We start from the raw sequence: 17972 nt of genomic DNA on the forward strand, positions 1-17972 counted from the left end.
CAAATACTTTCAATATAGTAAGAAAAAAAATAACTTGACAGGGGCTTTAAGTCTTTTCAAAATGAACAAAAAATCATAATGTTGATGTAAAAAAAAAAAAAAAAAGGCGCTTCTTTAATGGTTTCATGAATAACCTCTGTCTCAGAGTACACTGTATACAATAAATACAGCATGTATGTGTCATACAGGTCAGCAGGTTTTAATGGAGTATGTAATAATCCTCGTTAAAGGACATGACTTGATCTCTTGTAGACATCAGGAGTAGGAGTGGAATGCATTCACATTACGGTAATTCCAGCTCACTGAGAAATGAGCAAAGATAGGAGAGGCTGTGAGCAGGATGAAAGAGATGGAGGTGTTTGGGGTTTTTTTTTAATAAGAAATGTTACCTAAATCCATGCTCTTGGATTTGCGCGTCTTGATGATTTCGAGTTGAGCAGCGTCTCCGTACTGTTTGGTTCTTTTCTCCGACATGCTCTGCCTGCCAAAGCCCTCCCTCTGAAACGCTCCGTCGGGGTCTGCGTCGGGACTCAGTGAGCTAGAGAGAGAGAGAGAGAGAGAGAGAGAGAGAGTGAGAGTTTTATTTGCACAGCCTTTGCTTGAATCTCCATATCTGCTTGCTCGATTCCCAATTTCTCTCTATTTCATCATTCTTATCATATATATATATTTTATTTATATATATATATATATATATATATATATATATATATATATATATATATATATATAGAGAGAGAGAGAGAGAGAGAGAGAGAGAGAGAGACACAGAGCAAAATATGGTAACTTTTCTAGTTGCAGTACTCGAGATAATGGTATTAAATAAAATTTCATCGGAAATGGAAAATAGAAAAATTAACTATGTTTAACTCTGAACGCAAAATCTTTTATGAGGAAAGTCAGTAACAGAGTTACGTCAGAAAAACCTGGACTTTCATTTCTTAAAATTCAAACCAATTATACCGATGTCTGAAACGACATCGGTATAATTGGGGTGATGATTTTTTTAATCTGGTTTTCAGTTCATTTTGTCTTGGATTCCATATTTTAGAAAAATCACTGAGCTGACAAGGCAATCTTAATAATTTCATAATTTCGGCCTCTCTGCCGAATATATATATATAATTTTTTTTCCTTCTCTATCCACATTCACTGGATATGAGCAATTGTGCGCTCTGATTGGCTACTCTACTACTCGGCTATCAGCTCATATACCGTGAGTAGAGAAAAACAAAATGGCGGCGCGTGTTGCTGAACCAACCGAGGCCGAAATAAAAACCCTACTCAAAAACTAACCCCCCCCCAAAAAAAAATAAAACAGCAACAAAATATGGAATGAAAGTATTTGATCGTAAGAACTCATCGTTTTTTATTTTTCAAGAATTATCATCACATTTTTCACAAACTGTTCCTGTCATTTCGCCGGTTTGTTTACATTCTAAGCGGAAATTATTCTGTCGGATGTTTTGTATAACAAGTTTTTATTGATCGAATTTGCAAAAAATAAAAATGCTCTGTTTCTCGAAATCCAGTGAATGCGGTTCTAACAAACCAGTTATTCCACTCAATCTCGTCGTACATGGCTTATAGCCGACATGGCTTATACAGTAGCACGATAAGTGACTTTGTGGAATAACTTAAATATATATCTCTCAAAAATTCCTTTTTTCTAAAGCATGACTCTAAGCTTTCCAAGTAATTAGCTGACATGAAGCCAGTGCAGTTTCTTCAAACTGTTTTATATCCAAACAGAGATCACAACTTCGAGCAACAGGATGCACAGCAAATGGTGACAAAATAATGTTTGTGAGCCAATAAAACTGAAAGTGCCTTTAAGTTTATGCAAATGAAAAGTCAACCAATGTGAGATTTATCCACTTGCATTTTTAGCTGGTTAACTCAAAAAAAAAAAAAAAAAGGTGAACACTTTATTCAAAACAGTCCACACACTGTGCTTACGCAGGTTTACGCTGCACTACAGAGCTGAAAACGCCCACAGAAACGGTTTGCTTCCTTTCAAGAGATATTGTGGTTATTAAGGTTAGGGTATAAGGTTAAGGTATAATAAGCCCTGGGTATTAAGGGAATAACAAAAACAATAACTGCTCCTTCCTCCATCAACCATACTAACATCCTTCATGAGTAAGACAGCCCGCTGCCATGAAACGCTCCTGACAGGAAGCTTCCAGGGAAGATGAGAAAGAGATGGATGGACGCATTATTCAGGTCCCTACACTTCTCCTCTGCTCTTTGTCTCTCTCTCACACACACACACACGCTCTGATGTGAAGCTGATTTTAACAGCAGGGCGTGTGCTCGATGAACAAATATACAAAATAAGAAAAATCAGTTCTGGTGAGGAGGCCAGGAAGGAGAGAGTAAATACAGACAGTAGTGTGTGTGTGTGTGTGTGTGTGTGTGTGTGTGTGTGTGTGTGTGTGTGTGCTAGAAAGCTGCTATGTCTCACACATACTCATAGATTTCGGCAGGTATTACATGTTGATATTTGACACAGACAGATATAGAAAGCACTCGCACTCTCACACACTCGCACACACAAAGACCAATATAAGTCCACAGTGGAATACTGCAAGGTGGAATAGATTTTATTTTGACCCATATTTCACTTTTGATTAATGAGTCGCATCACTTCACAGCATAGTGGCCACTCTGCTTATTCACACTCAAGTGTGTATGATTACACTGAACACACAACTCAGAGTCACCATTCACCACCAACACGGGGACAGGAACAGAGAGGAGAGGATACGGAAGAGATGAGACGAGAAACTGGGAGAAAAGGAGAGGAGAAAAGAGGAGCGAGGATAGAAGAGGAGAGAAGTGGAGGGGAGAGGAAGAAGGAAGAGAAGAGAAGTGGAGGGTAGGGGAGAGGAAGGGGGAGAAGAGGAAGGAAGAGGAGAGGAGAGAAGAGAGGAGTGGAGGGGAGAGGAGAGAAGAGGAAGGAATAAAACAGCAGAGAAGAGATGAGGAGAGGATGGGAGAGCAGAGGAGGGGAGAGGAAGGAAGAGAAGAGGAGGGGAGAGAAGAGAACAGCAAAGAAGAGAAGTGAAAGGAAGACAAAAGAAGAGAAGAGAAGAGGATGGGAGAGCAGAGAAGAGAAGAGGAGGGGAGAGGAAGGAAGAGGAGAGGAAGGAAGAGAAGAGGAGGGGAGAGAAGAGGAAGGAAGAGAACAGCAGAGAAGAGAAGAGGAGAGGATGGGAGAGAAGAGAAGAGAAGAGAAGAGAAGAGAAGAGAAGAGAAGAGGACGGGAGAGAAGAGACGAGAAGAGGACGAGAGAGAAGAGACGAGAAGAGGACAGGAGAGAAGAGAAAAAAAGAGAAGAGGAAGGAAGAGAAGAGGAGGGGAGAGAAGAGGAAGGAAGAGAACAGCAGAGAAGAGGAGAGGATGGGAGAGAAGAGAAGAGAAGAGAAGAGGACGGGAGAGAAGAGACGAGAAGAGGACGAGAGAGAAGAGACGAGAAGAGGACGAGAGAGAAGAGAAAAAAAGAGAAGAGGAAGGAAGAGAAGAGGAGGGGAGAGGAGAGGAGAGAAGAGAAGAGAGGAATAAGGAACTGTGAACTACTTTCCACATCCCAATGAACTTCCTGTCGCCTTCTGTGCCTGTGAATTCAGGAACGTGTGGAAGCCCAGCGTGCCGCAAAAACTCCTCCATTACACACAACAATTAAACTCTCCGATCATGCGGCATTTCACCTGCACTGTTCTGTCAGACCACAGGATAAACTGTCACTCATTTTAAAAACAACCCCCGACAGGAATGAAAAGGAGGGTTAAACAGAACAACAGAAGACTGATTAAAACTCTGACACAAGCAAAATAACATTTCACAACAAATTCTACATTAATCAGACGCACAAGGCGGACAAAGATCAGTCATAATCAAGGAGATGCACCGGATCAAAACACAAGTCCAGGACAAAATCTGAGAGCCTCGTGTGATCCGTGATCTAATTAAAACTGCATTTTTCATGCCCAGCCCACGTCTGAAATACTTGAACGCATGTGTGACTGCATTTATGAGTAAAGCTATCATATCTGTGATAACTCTTCATAATTAAAACATTAAGAAAGCCATTACTGGCTGTCAGCTCATTTTGGTTCCTGTTAAATCTCATATTCGCTATTAAAACTACATAAAATCCTCTTAAGCCTCATTTACAGCCCATTTTGGAGCTCACGGCCTGCTGCTTCTCCTGCCTTTCCCCAAACTCCTGAAGTGCTGAGGCAAGCGTTTCTGCCCAGGTTTCAGTCTTCATCTGTCTCCTGTTTCTCAGGTTTAAGAGTCAGACTCTGCTTAGACAACTGGGCCGGGAAAAAGCCTCACACTCGAACGCTTCATCACCACAGCTCCTTTTAGTTCTGCTCCTTGGCTGAGTTTTTACTGGCGCTTTCCACTCGTGACTCTCTGGAGTGAGGACAGGCTACCTTGGGCTGCAATTTCAAAATGATCTGTCAACCTGTCCAAGCTGCTCGCTAGCTCATTCACAGCTCGTTCAATATGGAATAATTTACTGGTAGTTTGGGAACCATATACAAATCATTTCTCAGCTTTGACTCTTCCGCGCTGAAATACGAACCTTCAGAGGTCAACGAAACAATAGTGTTTGTGCTACTGATCAATAATGCAAACTTCCATACCAGGAGGAAAGAAAAAAGTCCACAAAATCGAGTCACACTACTGAGCTCAGCAAATTCAGACTGAATAAATATTTCAGAAAAATGAGTTTATCCTATAAACCTTCATGTTGAGTTTATCCTGGTCGGGGTTGAGGTGAATCCGGATATTATCCTGGGAACACTGTGTCACTACAAAATGACTCCAATTGGTCAAAAAAAGAAAGGTTTTATTGGATATTGTACATTTACAATTAAACCAGAACATCAAGGACGCAGTAGCCCATGAAAATAACCGTGACGACCAAAACCCATGTGGATCCAGTGAGAACATGCGAGAATCTGTATAACTGAGCCTTCGGTGAGATGCAAACTAGTTCAAACGTGATATGAAATGCGTAGGTGAGCACGCAGAAATAAAGAAAACTTCACGAGGAAGTGAGTGGGCTGCCTCGCCGAGGAGAAAACTAAAGAAAGCACAGAAACAAAAAGTCAAGTCAAGTCAAAGGAAAGGAACTGTCAAGGTGCATTTGGGGATCTGGTTCTTACGTACTGAGAAGAACTAAACTATCACAGGGAGAACAGAAGATTTAAGAAAATAAAACCTTCACATCCAGAATTTGAGACTCGCTTGTCATCTTTCAGAGAAGCAGCAGTAAAGGAAGAATTTCCCTGCTGAATCTGGGAGCAGCATTTAAAAAAAAACAAAAAAACAAACAACAAAGAAATCCATACGTCAAGAAGTTTCCTGGTTTCATCTGCTTTTCTAACAGTTCAGGTGCTGAATGTCTGCTTTCCCCTTTGATGATGTGGTTTCTGCTTACAGCAATGCTATGAGGGTTTTGCTGATTGAATCCCACTGTATTACAGTCACTGAATCCAGGACAGAGAGAGAGAGAGAGAGTCGGCAGGAGGCTGCAGTAAATATTCCTGCATACGCAAAGTGTAATTTTTAAGACGTTTCAGCCTAAAGTAATCGATTAGGGAACAGCAGTGTGTGTGTGTGTGTGTGTGTGTGTGTGTGTGTGTGTGTAAATAGCTGGCCATGGTGCACAGTCTATGAGTGCTTATTTTCTCCAAAGTAACACCAAAGTTAAATTTTCCCTTGGCAAATAAGATGATTCATCCCCTACAATATCTAACTTTATTACTCTCTGTGTGTGTGTTCATTCCAGACACCGTCTCCTTTTCTGCCACTTGACAGACTGTCAGGTCTGTCTCTGAAAATAAGTATCCATCTGTGACACATATCTCTCTCTCTCTCTCTCTCACACACTCTCTCCTCTCACACACAGACGCGCACGCACACACATGAATAAAGCAGAGAGAGAGAGAGAGAATGAGAGCGACAGAGACTGAGAGAAGAGAGAGAAATACAGCGAGAGAGAAAATAAGTGTGTATAATTTCAGTCTCTTGTCTCCTTTGCTCGTTTGTGCTTCTCTCGGCTCTCCTCTCTCTCTCATTGTCAGTTTCTCTCTCTCTCTACTGTCTATCTCGGTCGGTCTCTCCTCTCTCTCACTCACCGTCTCTCTCTCTCTCTCTCACTCACTCTCTCCTTTCTCTCTCATTGTCAGTTTCTCTCTCTCTCTACTATCTATCTCAGTCGGTCTCTCCTCTCTCTCACTCACTGTCTCTCTCTCTCTCTCCTTTCTCTCATTGTCAGTCTCTCCTCTCTCTCTCTACTGTCTCTATCTCAGTCGGTCTCTCCTCTCACTCACTCACTGTCTCTCTCTCTCCTTGTCTCTCTCTCGCTCACTCACCGTCTCTCTCACTGTCTTTCTCTCAGGCTCTCCTCTCTTTCTCCTTGTCTCTCTCTCTCTCACTGTCTTTCTCTCAGGCTCTCCTCTCTCTCTACTGTCTCTATCTCGGTCAGTCTCTCCTCTCTCTCACTCACTCTCTCCTTGTCTCTCTCAATGTCTTTCTCTCAGGCTCTCCTCTCTCTCTCCTTTCTCTCTCATTGTCAGTCTCTCTCTCTCTACTGTCTCCATCTTGGTCAGGCTCTCCTCTCTCTCCTTCACTGTCTCTCTCTCCTTGTCTCTCTCTCTCACTGTCTTTCTCTCAGGCTCTCCTCTCTCTCTCTCACTGTCGGTCTCTCCTCTCTCTCTACTGTCTCTATCTCGGTCGGTCTCTCCTCTCTCTCACTCACTGTCTCTCTCTCCTTGTCTCTCTCTCGCTTACTCACTATCTCTCTCCTCCCTCTCTCACTCTTTCTCCTCTTTCCTCTCTCTCCACGTCTTTCTCTCCTCTCTCTCCATGTCTTTCTCTCCTCTCTCTCACTGCCTTTCTCGCTCCTCCCTCACTCATTGTCTGTCTCTCTCTCTTCCCTCACTGTCTTTTTCTCTCTTCCCTCACTGTCTTTTTCTCTCTTCCCTCACTCAGTCTTTCTCTCTCTCCTCTCTCTCACTCAGTCTTTCTCTCTCTCCTCTCTCTCACTCAGTCTTTCTCTCTCTCCTCTCTCTCACTCAGTCTTTCTCTCTCTCCTCTCTCTCACTCAGTCTTTCTCTCTCTTCCCTCACTCAGTCTTTCTCTCTCTTCCCTCACTCAGTCTTTCTCTCTCTTCCCTCACTCAGTCTTTCTCTCTCTCCCTGTCTTTCTCTCTCTCCCTGTCTTTCTCTCTCTCCCTGTCTTTCTCTCTCTCCCTGTCTTTCTCTCTCTCCCGGTCTCTCTCCCTCCTCTCTCCCTGTCTCTCTCTCCTCTCTCACTTTCTCTCTCTCCTCTCTCTCACACAGTTTCTCTCTCCTCTCTCTCACACAGTGTTTCTGTCTCTTTTCTCTCTCACTCTCTCCTTTATTCACTTCTTCCTGTGCATCAGCACTCTCAGCAGATCCAGGACACCATGTGCTCAGACTCCTTTTCTGTGAGGGAGAGTAGTTTATGTATAAACACACAGTATCACCTGAATGAGCTGACTGGTTGGAGCGAACAGGTTCGATTTCCTGACTGCTTTAATAAACCTGCACTGCCCAGCTGGACACTAACGGCGGCTCAGGAAACCAAACACAAGTCTTCTCAATGTTAATGAGCCTTTAGTTTTATACAACCACAGAGAGCAGAAAGGTTAGTTGGGGTAGGTTTGTGCTGTACTGTATCCTTCTCTACTCGCATCCATCTCCATTCAACTTCTTGCACAGCGTTTTCAGCAGGAGGTAATGCCACGGAGCAGCCGGACACAAATCTGGATGTCAATTTAAATCTCTAATGTGCAAGCAAGAGTGACAAAGAGAACCTTCCAGAGACCCCTATCTGCATTAACGATGGCTCCACACATGGATGAGGAGGATATTAGACATGAACCAGCTGCAGATCTGATGTAGTGCACAGCTGGCCCAATAGAACATCATGAGCTTCAACCATAGAACAGCTAGAAATGTCCACATGCACGTAGTAACACACTATGTATCACAAATTCTTTGAACTTTTTATATCCACGTTGAAAATCTATACATTTTTGGAAATAAAAATGATTTTACCATTTCTTTCGACTGCATCAAAAAACACAGCGAGTTTTATTATTTGGTTGAAATGTTCATATTTAAATGTGACTATTATGAAAAATGTCTGTTATTCTATCCACATTCACTGGATGTGAGCAATCGTGCGCTCTGATTGGCTACTCACTATGAGGATATCAACTCATATATACCGTAAGTAGAGAAAAACAAAATGGTGGCGCGCATCAAGTCAGATATATCATTTTATCATCAAGTATTTAAAAGAAACAGAAACCGCTAATAGAATATTATCCCCCATATCTCCTGTTCCACACTCCAGCCCAGTTGGTGGCGGTAATGCAGCTTTAAGTTGGTTTGCCAACCACCAAAAAATCCTAAAGAAGAAAAACAAAATGGCAGCGCGTGTTGCTGAACCAACCGAGGACGAAATAAAAACTCTACTCGAAAATGAAACCCAAAAAAAAGGAACAAAATATGGAATGAAAGTATTTGATGGTAAGAACGCATCTTTTTAATTTTTCAAGAATTATTATTATCGCATTTTTCACAAACTGCTCCTGTCATTTCGCCGGTTTGTTTACTTCTCATCTCATTATCTGTAGCCGCTTTATCCTGTTCTACAGGGTCGCAGGCAAGCTGGAGCCTATCCCAGCTGACTACGGGCGAAAGGCGGGGTACACCCTGGACAAGTCGCCAGGCCATCACAGGGCTCGGTTTGTTTACATTCTAAGCGGAAATGATTTTGTTGGACGTTTTGTATAAAAAGTTTTTATTTATCGAATTTGCAAAAAATAAATTACATAATTTAATAATAACTTCATAATAGTAACAACATGAGGGGCGGCATGGTGGTGTAGTGGTTAGCGCTGTCGCCTCACAGCAAGAAGGTCCGGGTTCGAGCCCCGTGGCCGGCGAGGGCCTTTCTGTGTGGAGTTTGCATGTTCTCCCCGTGTCCGCGTGGGTTTCCTCCGGGTGCTCCGGTTTCCCCCACAGTCCAAAGACATGCAGGTTAGGTTAACTGGTGGCTCTAAATTGAGCGTAGGTGTGAATGTGAGTGTGAATGGTTGTCTGTGTCTATGTGTCAGCCCTGTGATGACCTGGCGACTTGTCCAGGGTGTACCCCGCCTTTCACCCGTAGTCAGCTGGGATAGGCTCCAACTCGCCTGCGACCCTGTAGAACAGGATAAAGCGGCTACAGATAATGAGATGAGATGAGTAATAACATGACTGAAATGTCTGAGGAAGAATTAAATAAATGTCTACAGCTATTCTACACCTTGGCACGACAGCAAGACGGCACTTTCTACAAAAAAAAAAACACCACTAAAGCCATCAGCAGGTTTTTAAGAAGTACGCCTAAGCAGAAATGATTTTTTCAGACATTTTGTAAAATTATCAAATTTGTAAAAAATAAAATACAAAAATGTTTCTCAAAATCCAGTGAATGTGGATAGAATAATACAATTATTCCACTCAATCTTGTCGCACACGGCTTATAGCTATGTGCCTCGTCAGGTATCAGTTCATGTACGACTCGATTTCATGGAATAACTGTTAAATATCCTCCCGCCCATTCTTTTACATTGTTTAAATGAGGAGGAGATCTCTCATTCGTCCAGGAGAGAAACATCTTCGAGTCATATTCATCAAAGGCACTTCATGGCAATACACAGATGTACTTTATGTAGGCTTCCATCTTACACACACACACACACTTCATGTTGAGGATCTTCAGTGAAAGCAGCTAATCACTGTGTGGTAAAGACAACCAAAGAAATGAACAGTGTTGAGGCCAAATATGAGTCAAGAGGCACATTTACACACACACACACACACACACACCACGACTGCTATAACAGACACCTGGATAGCGACAGCACTGCTGGGATTTACTGTGTGAATGAGAGTGAATGGGGCAAGCAGAAGAAATGAGAGAGAATGATGCTGACAAATCAGTAGTTGTATTTGTTTTTGTTTTTTTCCCTTTAATCCTGCTGTAAATGTTGAGTCTTTCTTTTTAGATCAGTGGAAATTTGTCCCAGGGCCTGTTGGAAATCATACACGCATGTGGGAACACACACACACACACCACAAACATCCATCATGAACAACTTCCAAACTGAGAAAAAGAAAGATATGAGAGAGAGTACGATCAGAAGAACAAGCAAAAGCAAAAAATGAGAGAAACGAAGCACATCCAAGTTTCAGCTCCACATGGGAACGTGTTGAGTATCGGCTCAAATACTCAGCACATTATTTATTCAGGAATGGATTTCTGTCACATAGATCTACTGTACTGCTGGGAGCCAAACCTATAGCATGCACTCCATTACACACACGCACACAAACACTTTTGGAGAGCTACAGTACATTCTTCTGTCTTATTAACTTCAAGAGAAAGTAAAAGCGAGGCTGCCGAGAGAACGACTGCTAGAACACAAAACGCGTGCTTCATGGACATTCCACAGCATTATGCGCAACTCCAAATGGCTCAAAAGTATGACATGTATACTAAATAAATTAAATGGTCTGAAATGTAATCAGTGCCAAACTGCTGCGCTTTAAGAGGAATAAATCACTCCGGGACGTGATACACGGTTCAGGAACTGCGCATCAAGTCAAAGTGCATCGTACAACCCTGTCACTGATTATTTTCCTGTACCTGCATACACCGTCATGTTTGATTCCTGACTTCAGAAACAACACCGCCTGCAGTCACACTGTCTATCAGGTACTCTGTAAGCCAGGTATGAAGTCAAATCATCATCATCACAGATCGAACTCTGAGAACGCCAGACTCATCTGTTCAGAGAAGCATCACTAAAAAGAAGAAGAAAATGTACTGAGATAGACAAGAAAGAAAGAAAAGATCAGACAAGCAGGAATGTGAAAAGAAAGAAAGAAAGAAATGTGAAAAGAAAGAGGAAAGAGAAAAAGAAAGATCAGACAAAGGAATGTGAAAAGAAAGAAAAAAATGTGGAAAGAAAATGAAAGACAGGAATGTGGAAAGAAAGAAAAAGAAAGAAAGAAAGAAAGAAAGAAAGAAAGAAAGAAAGAAAGAAAGAAAGAAAGAAAGAAAGAAAATTGTGAAAAGAAATGTGGAAAGAAAGAAATGTGAAAAGAAAGAAAGATCAGACAGAGGAATGTGAAAAGAAAGAAAGAAAGAAAGAAAGAAAGAAAAAGAAAGAAAGAAAGAAAGAAAGAAAGAAAGAAAGAAAGAAAGAAAGAAAGAAAGAAAGAAAGGAAGGAGACAGGAATGTGAAAAGAAAGAAAAAAGAAAGAGAAAGAAAGATGTGAAAAAGAATGAAAGAAGACAGACAGGAACGTGAAAAGAAAGAAAGAAAGAAAGAAAGAAAGAAAGAAAGAAAGAAAGAAAGATGTGAAAAAGAAAGAAAGAAGACAGACAGGAACGTGAAAAGAAAGAAAGAAAGAAAGAAAGAAAGAAAGAAAGAAAGAAAGAAAGAAAGAAAGAAAGAAAGAAAGATGTGAAAAAGAAAGAAAGAAGACAGACAGGAACGTGAAAAGAAAGAAAGAAAGAAAGAAAGAAAGAAAGAAAGAAAGAAAGAAAGAAAGAAGACAGACAGGAATGTGAAAAAAGAAAGAAAGAAAGAAAGAAAGAAAGAAAGAAAGAAAGAAAGAAAGAAAGAAAGAAAGGAGACAGGAATGTGAAAAGAAAGAAAAAAGAAAGAAAGAAAGATGTGAAAAAGAATGAAAGAAGACAGACAGGAACATGAAAAGAAAGAAAGAAAGAAAGAAAGAAAGAAAGAAAGAAAGAAAGAAAGAAAGAAAGAAGACAGGAATGTGAAAAAGAAAGAAAGAAGACAGACAGGAATGTGAAAAGAAAAAGGAAAAAGAAAGAAAGAAAGAAAGAAAGAAAGAAAGAAAGAAAGAAAGAAAGAAAGAAAGATCAGGCAGACAGGAATGTGAAAAAGAAAGTATTAAGAAAGATAGACAGACAGACAGACAGACAGACACTTTATTCATCCCGAAGGAAAGTAAGGTTTGCTCCGGTGATGTTGGACGGCTCAGCCGTGCCGTGCCGTGCCGTGCGTCCCGACCCGTCTCCACCCTAGACAAAGCTGATCCTGAGATTCTCTGAGCTGCAGACACAAGCCAGACTCTCAGGGAACATGTACAGTAATCATCTAGAGAACGAGGTAAAGCCTAATGAGAAGCTGCAGCTTCAGCTGACGTTCACCACGGACACCGACGGCACGTCAAAGTATCTGGGAAATGACTGACAGGTCTGTGAGCTCCGCCTCCTGGAACGGGACGCATCAACTTAAAAGAAGGGCAACAGAAAACACAGCTGATCAAACAACAAGGAATACTGAAACACCGGACAGCAAAGCGATGGAAAAGTCCTCTCATTTACTTTAACCAACTGATGAATATCTTCTCATTTCATCTCTACCATTTATTTCATTAGCAAATTGCTGATTCACTCATGCTCTCGCTTCTTTAAGTATTTATCCAACCATTTGCACAAATCCTAACTGATTAATGAAGTGGTTATTGGTTCGCGATATGATTTACAGCCCTTACACACAGTCCCTGCATTTAATGGGACGAGTAATTGAACAGATTATCATCATTTCTGCTGAATGACTCATGTTTAGGACCTGGACGTAAATCTTGAGCAATCAATAAGCTTCTGTGCCGTATCGTCTCTTGATGTTCTGTTTGTTTGACCGGCCTGTGGTGGCCATTTCCACTTCCTGCCTCTCAGGATCTTTGTTCGAATCTTTGAAGGACCTGCAATTTCACGATACTGTTCGCTTATACAGTAAAAGTCACAAGTTTGGACGCACCTTCTCATTCAATGGCTTTTCTTTCTTTTTTTATTCATTAAAAAGACACTTCAAGTCTTAAAATAATGATAGATGTTGTTTCTCTTTACTTAGTTGTTCGGTTCTTGACGTAATATGGATTACTACAGCCGTGGTGTGGAATCGGACGATTTACTGTATTTTTATTATTTACTCTTTGATCTCAAATGCATTAAGAAGGCAAGAAGCTTTTGACAAGGCACCTGTTAACTGAAAAGCATTCCAATTAACAGGCGTACATTTCAACCAACATACAAGAATAGAGGACTTGTAGGACACACACACGGTTGTTTTGGAGAGCTGTAAAAGTAGGTCACTGTTAAAGTGTTGAGTGTGAGCGGTGGCTTTGCTCCTGCTAAGCAGTCATCATTAATCTCGTAAACAGCCGTGTTAATGCGCTAATGAGGAAGATGCAGGACTGCGCCTCACCAAGCTGCACCTCGAGCACATGGAGGTAGAGTGGGACAGGACGAGAAGATGAAGGAAAGATAAAGGGCTTCGTTTACCACTTCTATCTTCCACTGATGTAACCAAGCATGAGTACATTATTCAGACTCGACAGATAATGTGTCTGAAACAAATATAAATACAGATATGAACAATTAGTTATGGCTTTCTTTTTCTCTTTTCTTTTTCGTAAGCTTGCCAGGTACAGCTTCAGAATAAGTGTATGAATGTAAGAATATAAACCACACAAGTAAAGTAACCTTAATTATTTTTTTCCCGGTCCGGTTTCCATCAAACCCTGCACTCTGATTGGCTGGCGAGCGGGTCCGTATCCTATGGTACGGACCCCAGTTACGGACCTCTGGCGACTCGCTTGTTCACAACAACTACAAACATAGTAGCAATTTTTGTCGACATTTATCTTTTTTATAAGATTTTTATCAAAAATCTTATAAATTTTTGCCAGCATTTCTCAGGAGAACAGCATTAATTTTACATCATGGATAGCGATAACGACAGTGTTCACAGTGAAAGCGAGTTTTACTACCCTGAGGAAGAAGAAATAAAAGAAAAAACATTTCAGGAGAAAGCTAAAAACCTCTAACTGTTGCTAACGCCGAGCAAAAACATGGCTGAACCCTGAATGACTCAATTTTGTATAAATAGGGGACGACATAGGCGGCAAAATGTAGTTTTTTTTTTCCTGCCATGGAAGTGCACTTGTATACCGAGGAGGAAGCCATTTGCATTACAGCCGTGAATGAGGATTCAAAATGGCGGCTCGGCTCGGTTTTCCCTTTCGGGCGCTCTCGTTTTCTGTTAGAATTTGGTAAAGAAAAAAATAAATATATTATTTACCAGCTTAAGGTCAGTCCGTATGGTGAAATACCGTGAGCTCGGCCTTGAATACTGACCTCGGCCCAAAGGGCCTCGCTCAGTACTTCCAAGACCTTGGTCACGGTATTTCGCCATACGGACCTCCCAGCTGGGAAATAACATATATATGTATGAAATTGCTAAACAACATCTTATAGAAGGTTGTGGCCTAATTGTTAGAGAAGCAGCTTTGGGACCAAAAGGTTGCCAGTTCGATTCCCTAGACCAGCAGGAATGCCTGAAGTGCCCTTGAACAAGGCACCTAACCCCCAACTGCTCCCCAGGCTCCTCTGGGCATGTTGTACGTCGCTCTGGATAATAACGCCTGCTAAATGCCTGTAATGTACGGTAATGTTTCAGGTTTCAGCAAACTTCTTCTGAAGCTACACTGAAAATATTAAAAACTCTATGAATGACTTGGCGACCCTGCTCGAGGAATAAATTCCCCATTCGTTAAAGGGGAACTGAAGGCAAATTTTTTTATTCTCAAAATTCTATTTCTCATTTTATTAAATATCGGAATGCATTTTGATCGCTATTTTGTCACTGCTATAGCAAGTTATGAGTGTTTGAAATACGCTCTGTAATATATCAGTCCGTATGTCAAAGCAATGGCCGTAAACGAGATTCGTTGAGACCTGTGCGAGACATCGTAGGACGGAAGTAAAACGTACAGCGGAAATCAAAGTGACCAACATCTCCCAACGCGGTCAAAAGACGCGCGCGCCCTCTTTCGAATGCTGACGTAATCAAGCCGGAAGTTTTGTTTGTTTTGATAGCAATCAGGAAAGTTTGAAAAAAGTCGGCAGTAAGTAATCGTCATTTAAACTCGTTTTTGTGCAATATTTCGTTTGGAAATCAGTTTTCAAAATGGCGGCACTGACACCTGGCTGACACTTCACGTTTCGAAGTCTCGCACAAGTCTCGTGAAGATCGCGCGGGTAAGCGACGCCTGCCGTGGACCAAACGAACTCAATTCAACATGGCTAAAAACCGAACAGACTGATAAGTATAATATTTAATTGCAATTAGTTGCCAATACGAGTCACGATATAAGGTTACTAAAACTGAAAACGTAACCGAATAACATGTTAATTAAGAAATAAAGCAAGTTTAAAAACGACTTCAGTTCTCCTTTCATACGGCACTAATGGGAGACGCACGATTCAGTTTTCGGCCGACCGAATCATGGCATCACTGAGCACCAAATTAAAACCTTTCACAAATGTCTCCCCTATTTCTTTACAAACCAAAGAAAAGTGCTTTCATATATTGGGCTGTTGATCATTTTAATTGAGAGATCATTCTCCATTTTTATTAAAATCGAATCTTTGATGAAAATCATATGGGTATTATAATGAAATGCTGCTTAAAGCACTTCATGTGGAGTTGGAGAAACACGGAGTGCTGCACAGCGTTACGGTACATTCTGATCTCATGTCTAGTGAACTTTTCGAATCCTTCTGGAAAACTAAATAAATTTGATAAAATATTATTGTCGTAGCCAGCTGCAGTCTAAATAAAAGTTTCTTGATGTGGGAAAGACATCAGTCCTTTCAAACACCACTAGCTTGCTTACACACACACTTACTTGCCTTAGGTTATACTAAATTATTCATGTATAAAAAAAAAACACGCATGTCACCTTCCTCCCTTACCCTCTGTCACACACAACCAGACACACAATGTTCATTAGCCACTCTACTCTGTGTTACTGTCGTTAAATAAACTGAATTACACCTCACTAACAACAACAAGAAGCGTCACAATGTGTCAGAATGGATCATAAACATCCACTGTGACTTACGGTACACTCCCCCTCGCTCGGTGTGTGTGTGTGTGTAAAGGACAGAGAGGAAGGTGACATACAGGATATGCTTTTTAGACATGAATAATTCAGATGAACCTAAGGCACTGTTGCCCCTCCGATGAGGAGCGTGTGTTTGTTTGTGTGTGTGTGTGTGTGTGTGTGTGTGTGTGTGTGTGTGTGTATTGGCAATATAGCAATCCATAATTTTATAATTTCATGCATTCAAACTTTCAATATTATACAACCAAGAAGTAAAAGCAGTCATTTATAATCAGTGACATGGGGGACAGGGGAAACGGAATACAAGCAGCAACAATTGATCTGAACCACTTGCTTTAAAAGCCTGCGGTTTAAAAAGTAAAAACTCAGTAAAGTCTTGTGTACACACACACCAATCTCACACACCCTTAAACTTCAGATCACAGTACGCAACCAATGCATGCCATATCGGAGGCCAAATACAGACAAGGAAAGAGTCTTTATCCTACTAGAACATTGTCATTATTTCTTTATTATTTAGCACCAGCTTCACGGCCTCCTCCTCCTCCTCCTTCGACTGACTCCTAGATGTGATTACAAAATGTGTTTTCACATTTCTGTAGGCAATTTTTCAGATTAAAAAAAAAAAAACACTTTTAGTAAGTTAGGAAGTTTCCATTCCAGACGCTTACTACATGCAGCTTATCAAAACTAAATTAAGGATTTAGGATTGTGTGGGGTGGGCAGCACGGTGGTGTAGTGGTTAGCGCTGTCGCCTCACAGCAAGAAGGTCTGGGTTCGAGCCCCGTGGCCGGCGAGGGCCTTTCTGTGTGGAGTTTGCATGTTCTCCCCGTGTCCGCGTGGGTTTCCTCCGGGTGCTCCGGTTTCCCCCACAGTCCAAAGACATGCAGGTTAGGTTAACTGGTGGCTCTAAATTGAGCGTAGGTGTGAATGTGAGTGTGAATGGTTGTCTGTGTCTATGTGTCAGCCCTGTGATGACCTGGCGACTTGTCCAGGGTGTACCCCGCCTTTCGCCCGTAGTCAGCTGGGATAGGCTCCAGCTTGCCTGCGACCCTGTAGAACAGGATAAAGCGGCTACAGATAATGAACGGGATTGTGTGGGTTTGGTCATCTCGTGTTCAGTGTGAACAGGGCTTATATGTGGAAACCTCTGGCCTAGACTTCCGACAGTGGCCTCATATTTAATTAAACAGCTACTACAGTACAATTAACAGTTATTCCACAAAATCGAGTTGTACATGAGCTGATGAGGTGCGTAGCGCCGAATTGTCTATAAGCCGTGTACGATGAGATTGAGTGGAATAACTGTTTTATTCTATCCACATTCATTGGATTTTGAGAAACAGAGCATTTTTATTTTCATTTTGAAGAACAACAAGAACTTCTTTATTCATCGCATGTACACTTGCAAAATTCCTCTCTGCATTTAACCCATCTGAAGCAGTGAACACACACACATGTACCCATACAGTGAGCAGCCCAGGGAGCAGTTGAGGGTTTAGGTGCCTCGTTCAAGGGCACCTCAGCCCAAGGCTGCCACATGTTACCCTAACCACACATCTTTGGACTGTGGAGGAAACCGGAGCACCCGGAGGAAACCCACAGACACGGGGAGAACATGCAAACTCCATACAGAAAGGCCCTCGCTGGCCTCGAACCCAGAGCCTTCTTGCTGTGAGGCGACAGTTCTAACCACTACACCATCGTGCCGCTTTTATTTATTTCTATCAATGAAGAGTTTATAACATCAACGAAACGGACTTCATGTTAAAACTGTTAATGTTATAGTCAGGCTGTCTGTTGTTGCCCAAATGAGGATGGGTTCCCTTTTGAGTCTGGTTCCTCTCGAGGTTTCTTCCTCATGTCGTCTGAGGGAGTTTTTCCTTGCCACCGTTGCCGCAGGCTTGATCATCCGGGATAGAT

The 17972-nt window shown here is 41.7% G+C and overlaps 1 protein-coding gene across 5 annotated transcripts in view; it reads right to left on the minus strand.

The window, feature by feature from the left end:
* The window catches only part of pard3aa (par-3 family cell polarity regulator alpha, a), a 1023559-nt gene that overhangs the window by 296122 nt on the left and 709465 nt on the right, over positions 1 to 17972 (minus strand). For all 5 annotated transcript variants that reach the window (XM_060922480.1, XM_060922479.1, XM_060922478.1 and 2 more), the window contains one exon: positions 390 to 538. In XM_060922480.1, the coding sequence (XP_060778463.1) occupies positions 390 to 538 (149 nt within the window). The remainder of the gene's footprint in view (positions 1 to 389; positions 539 to 17972) is intronic.

Source organism: Neoarius graeffei, chromosome 5 (assembly GCF_027579695.1).
Source record: "Neoarius graeffei isolate fNeoGra1 chromosome 5, fNeoGra1.pri, whole genome shotgun sequence".
Classification (NCBI taxonomy): Eukaryota; Metazoa; Chordata; class Actinopteri; order Siluriformes; family Ariidae; genus Neoarius; species Neoarius graeffei.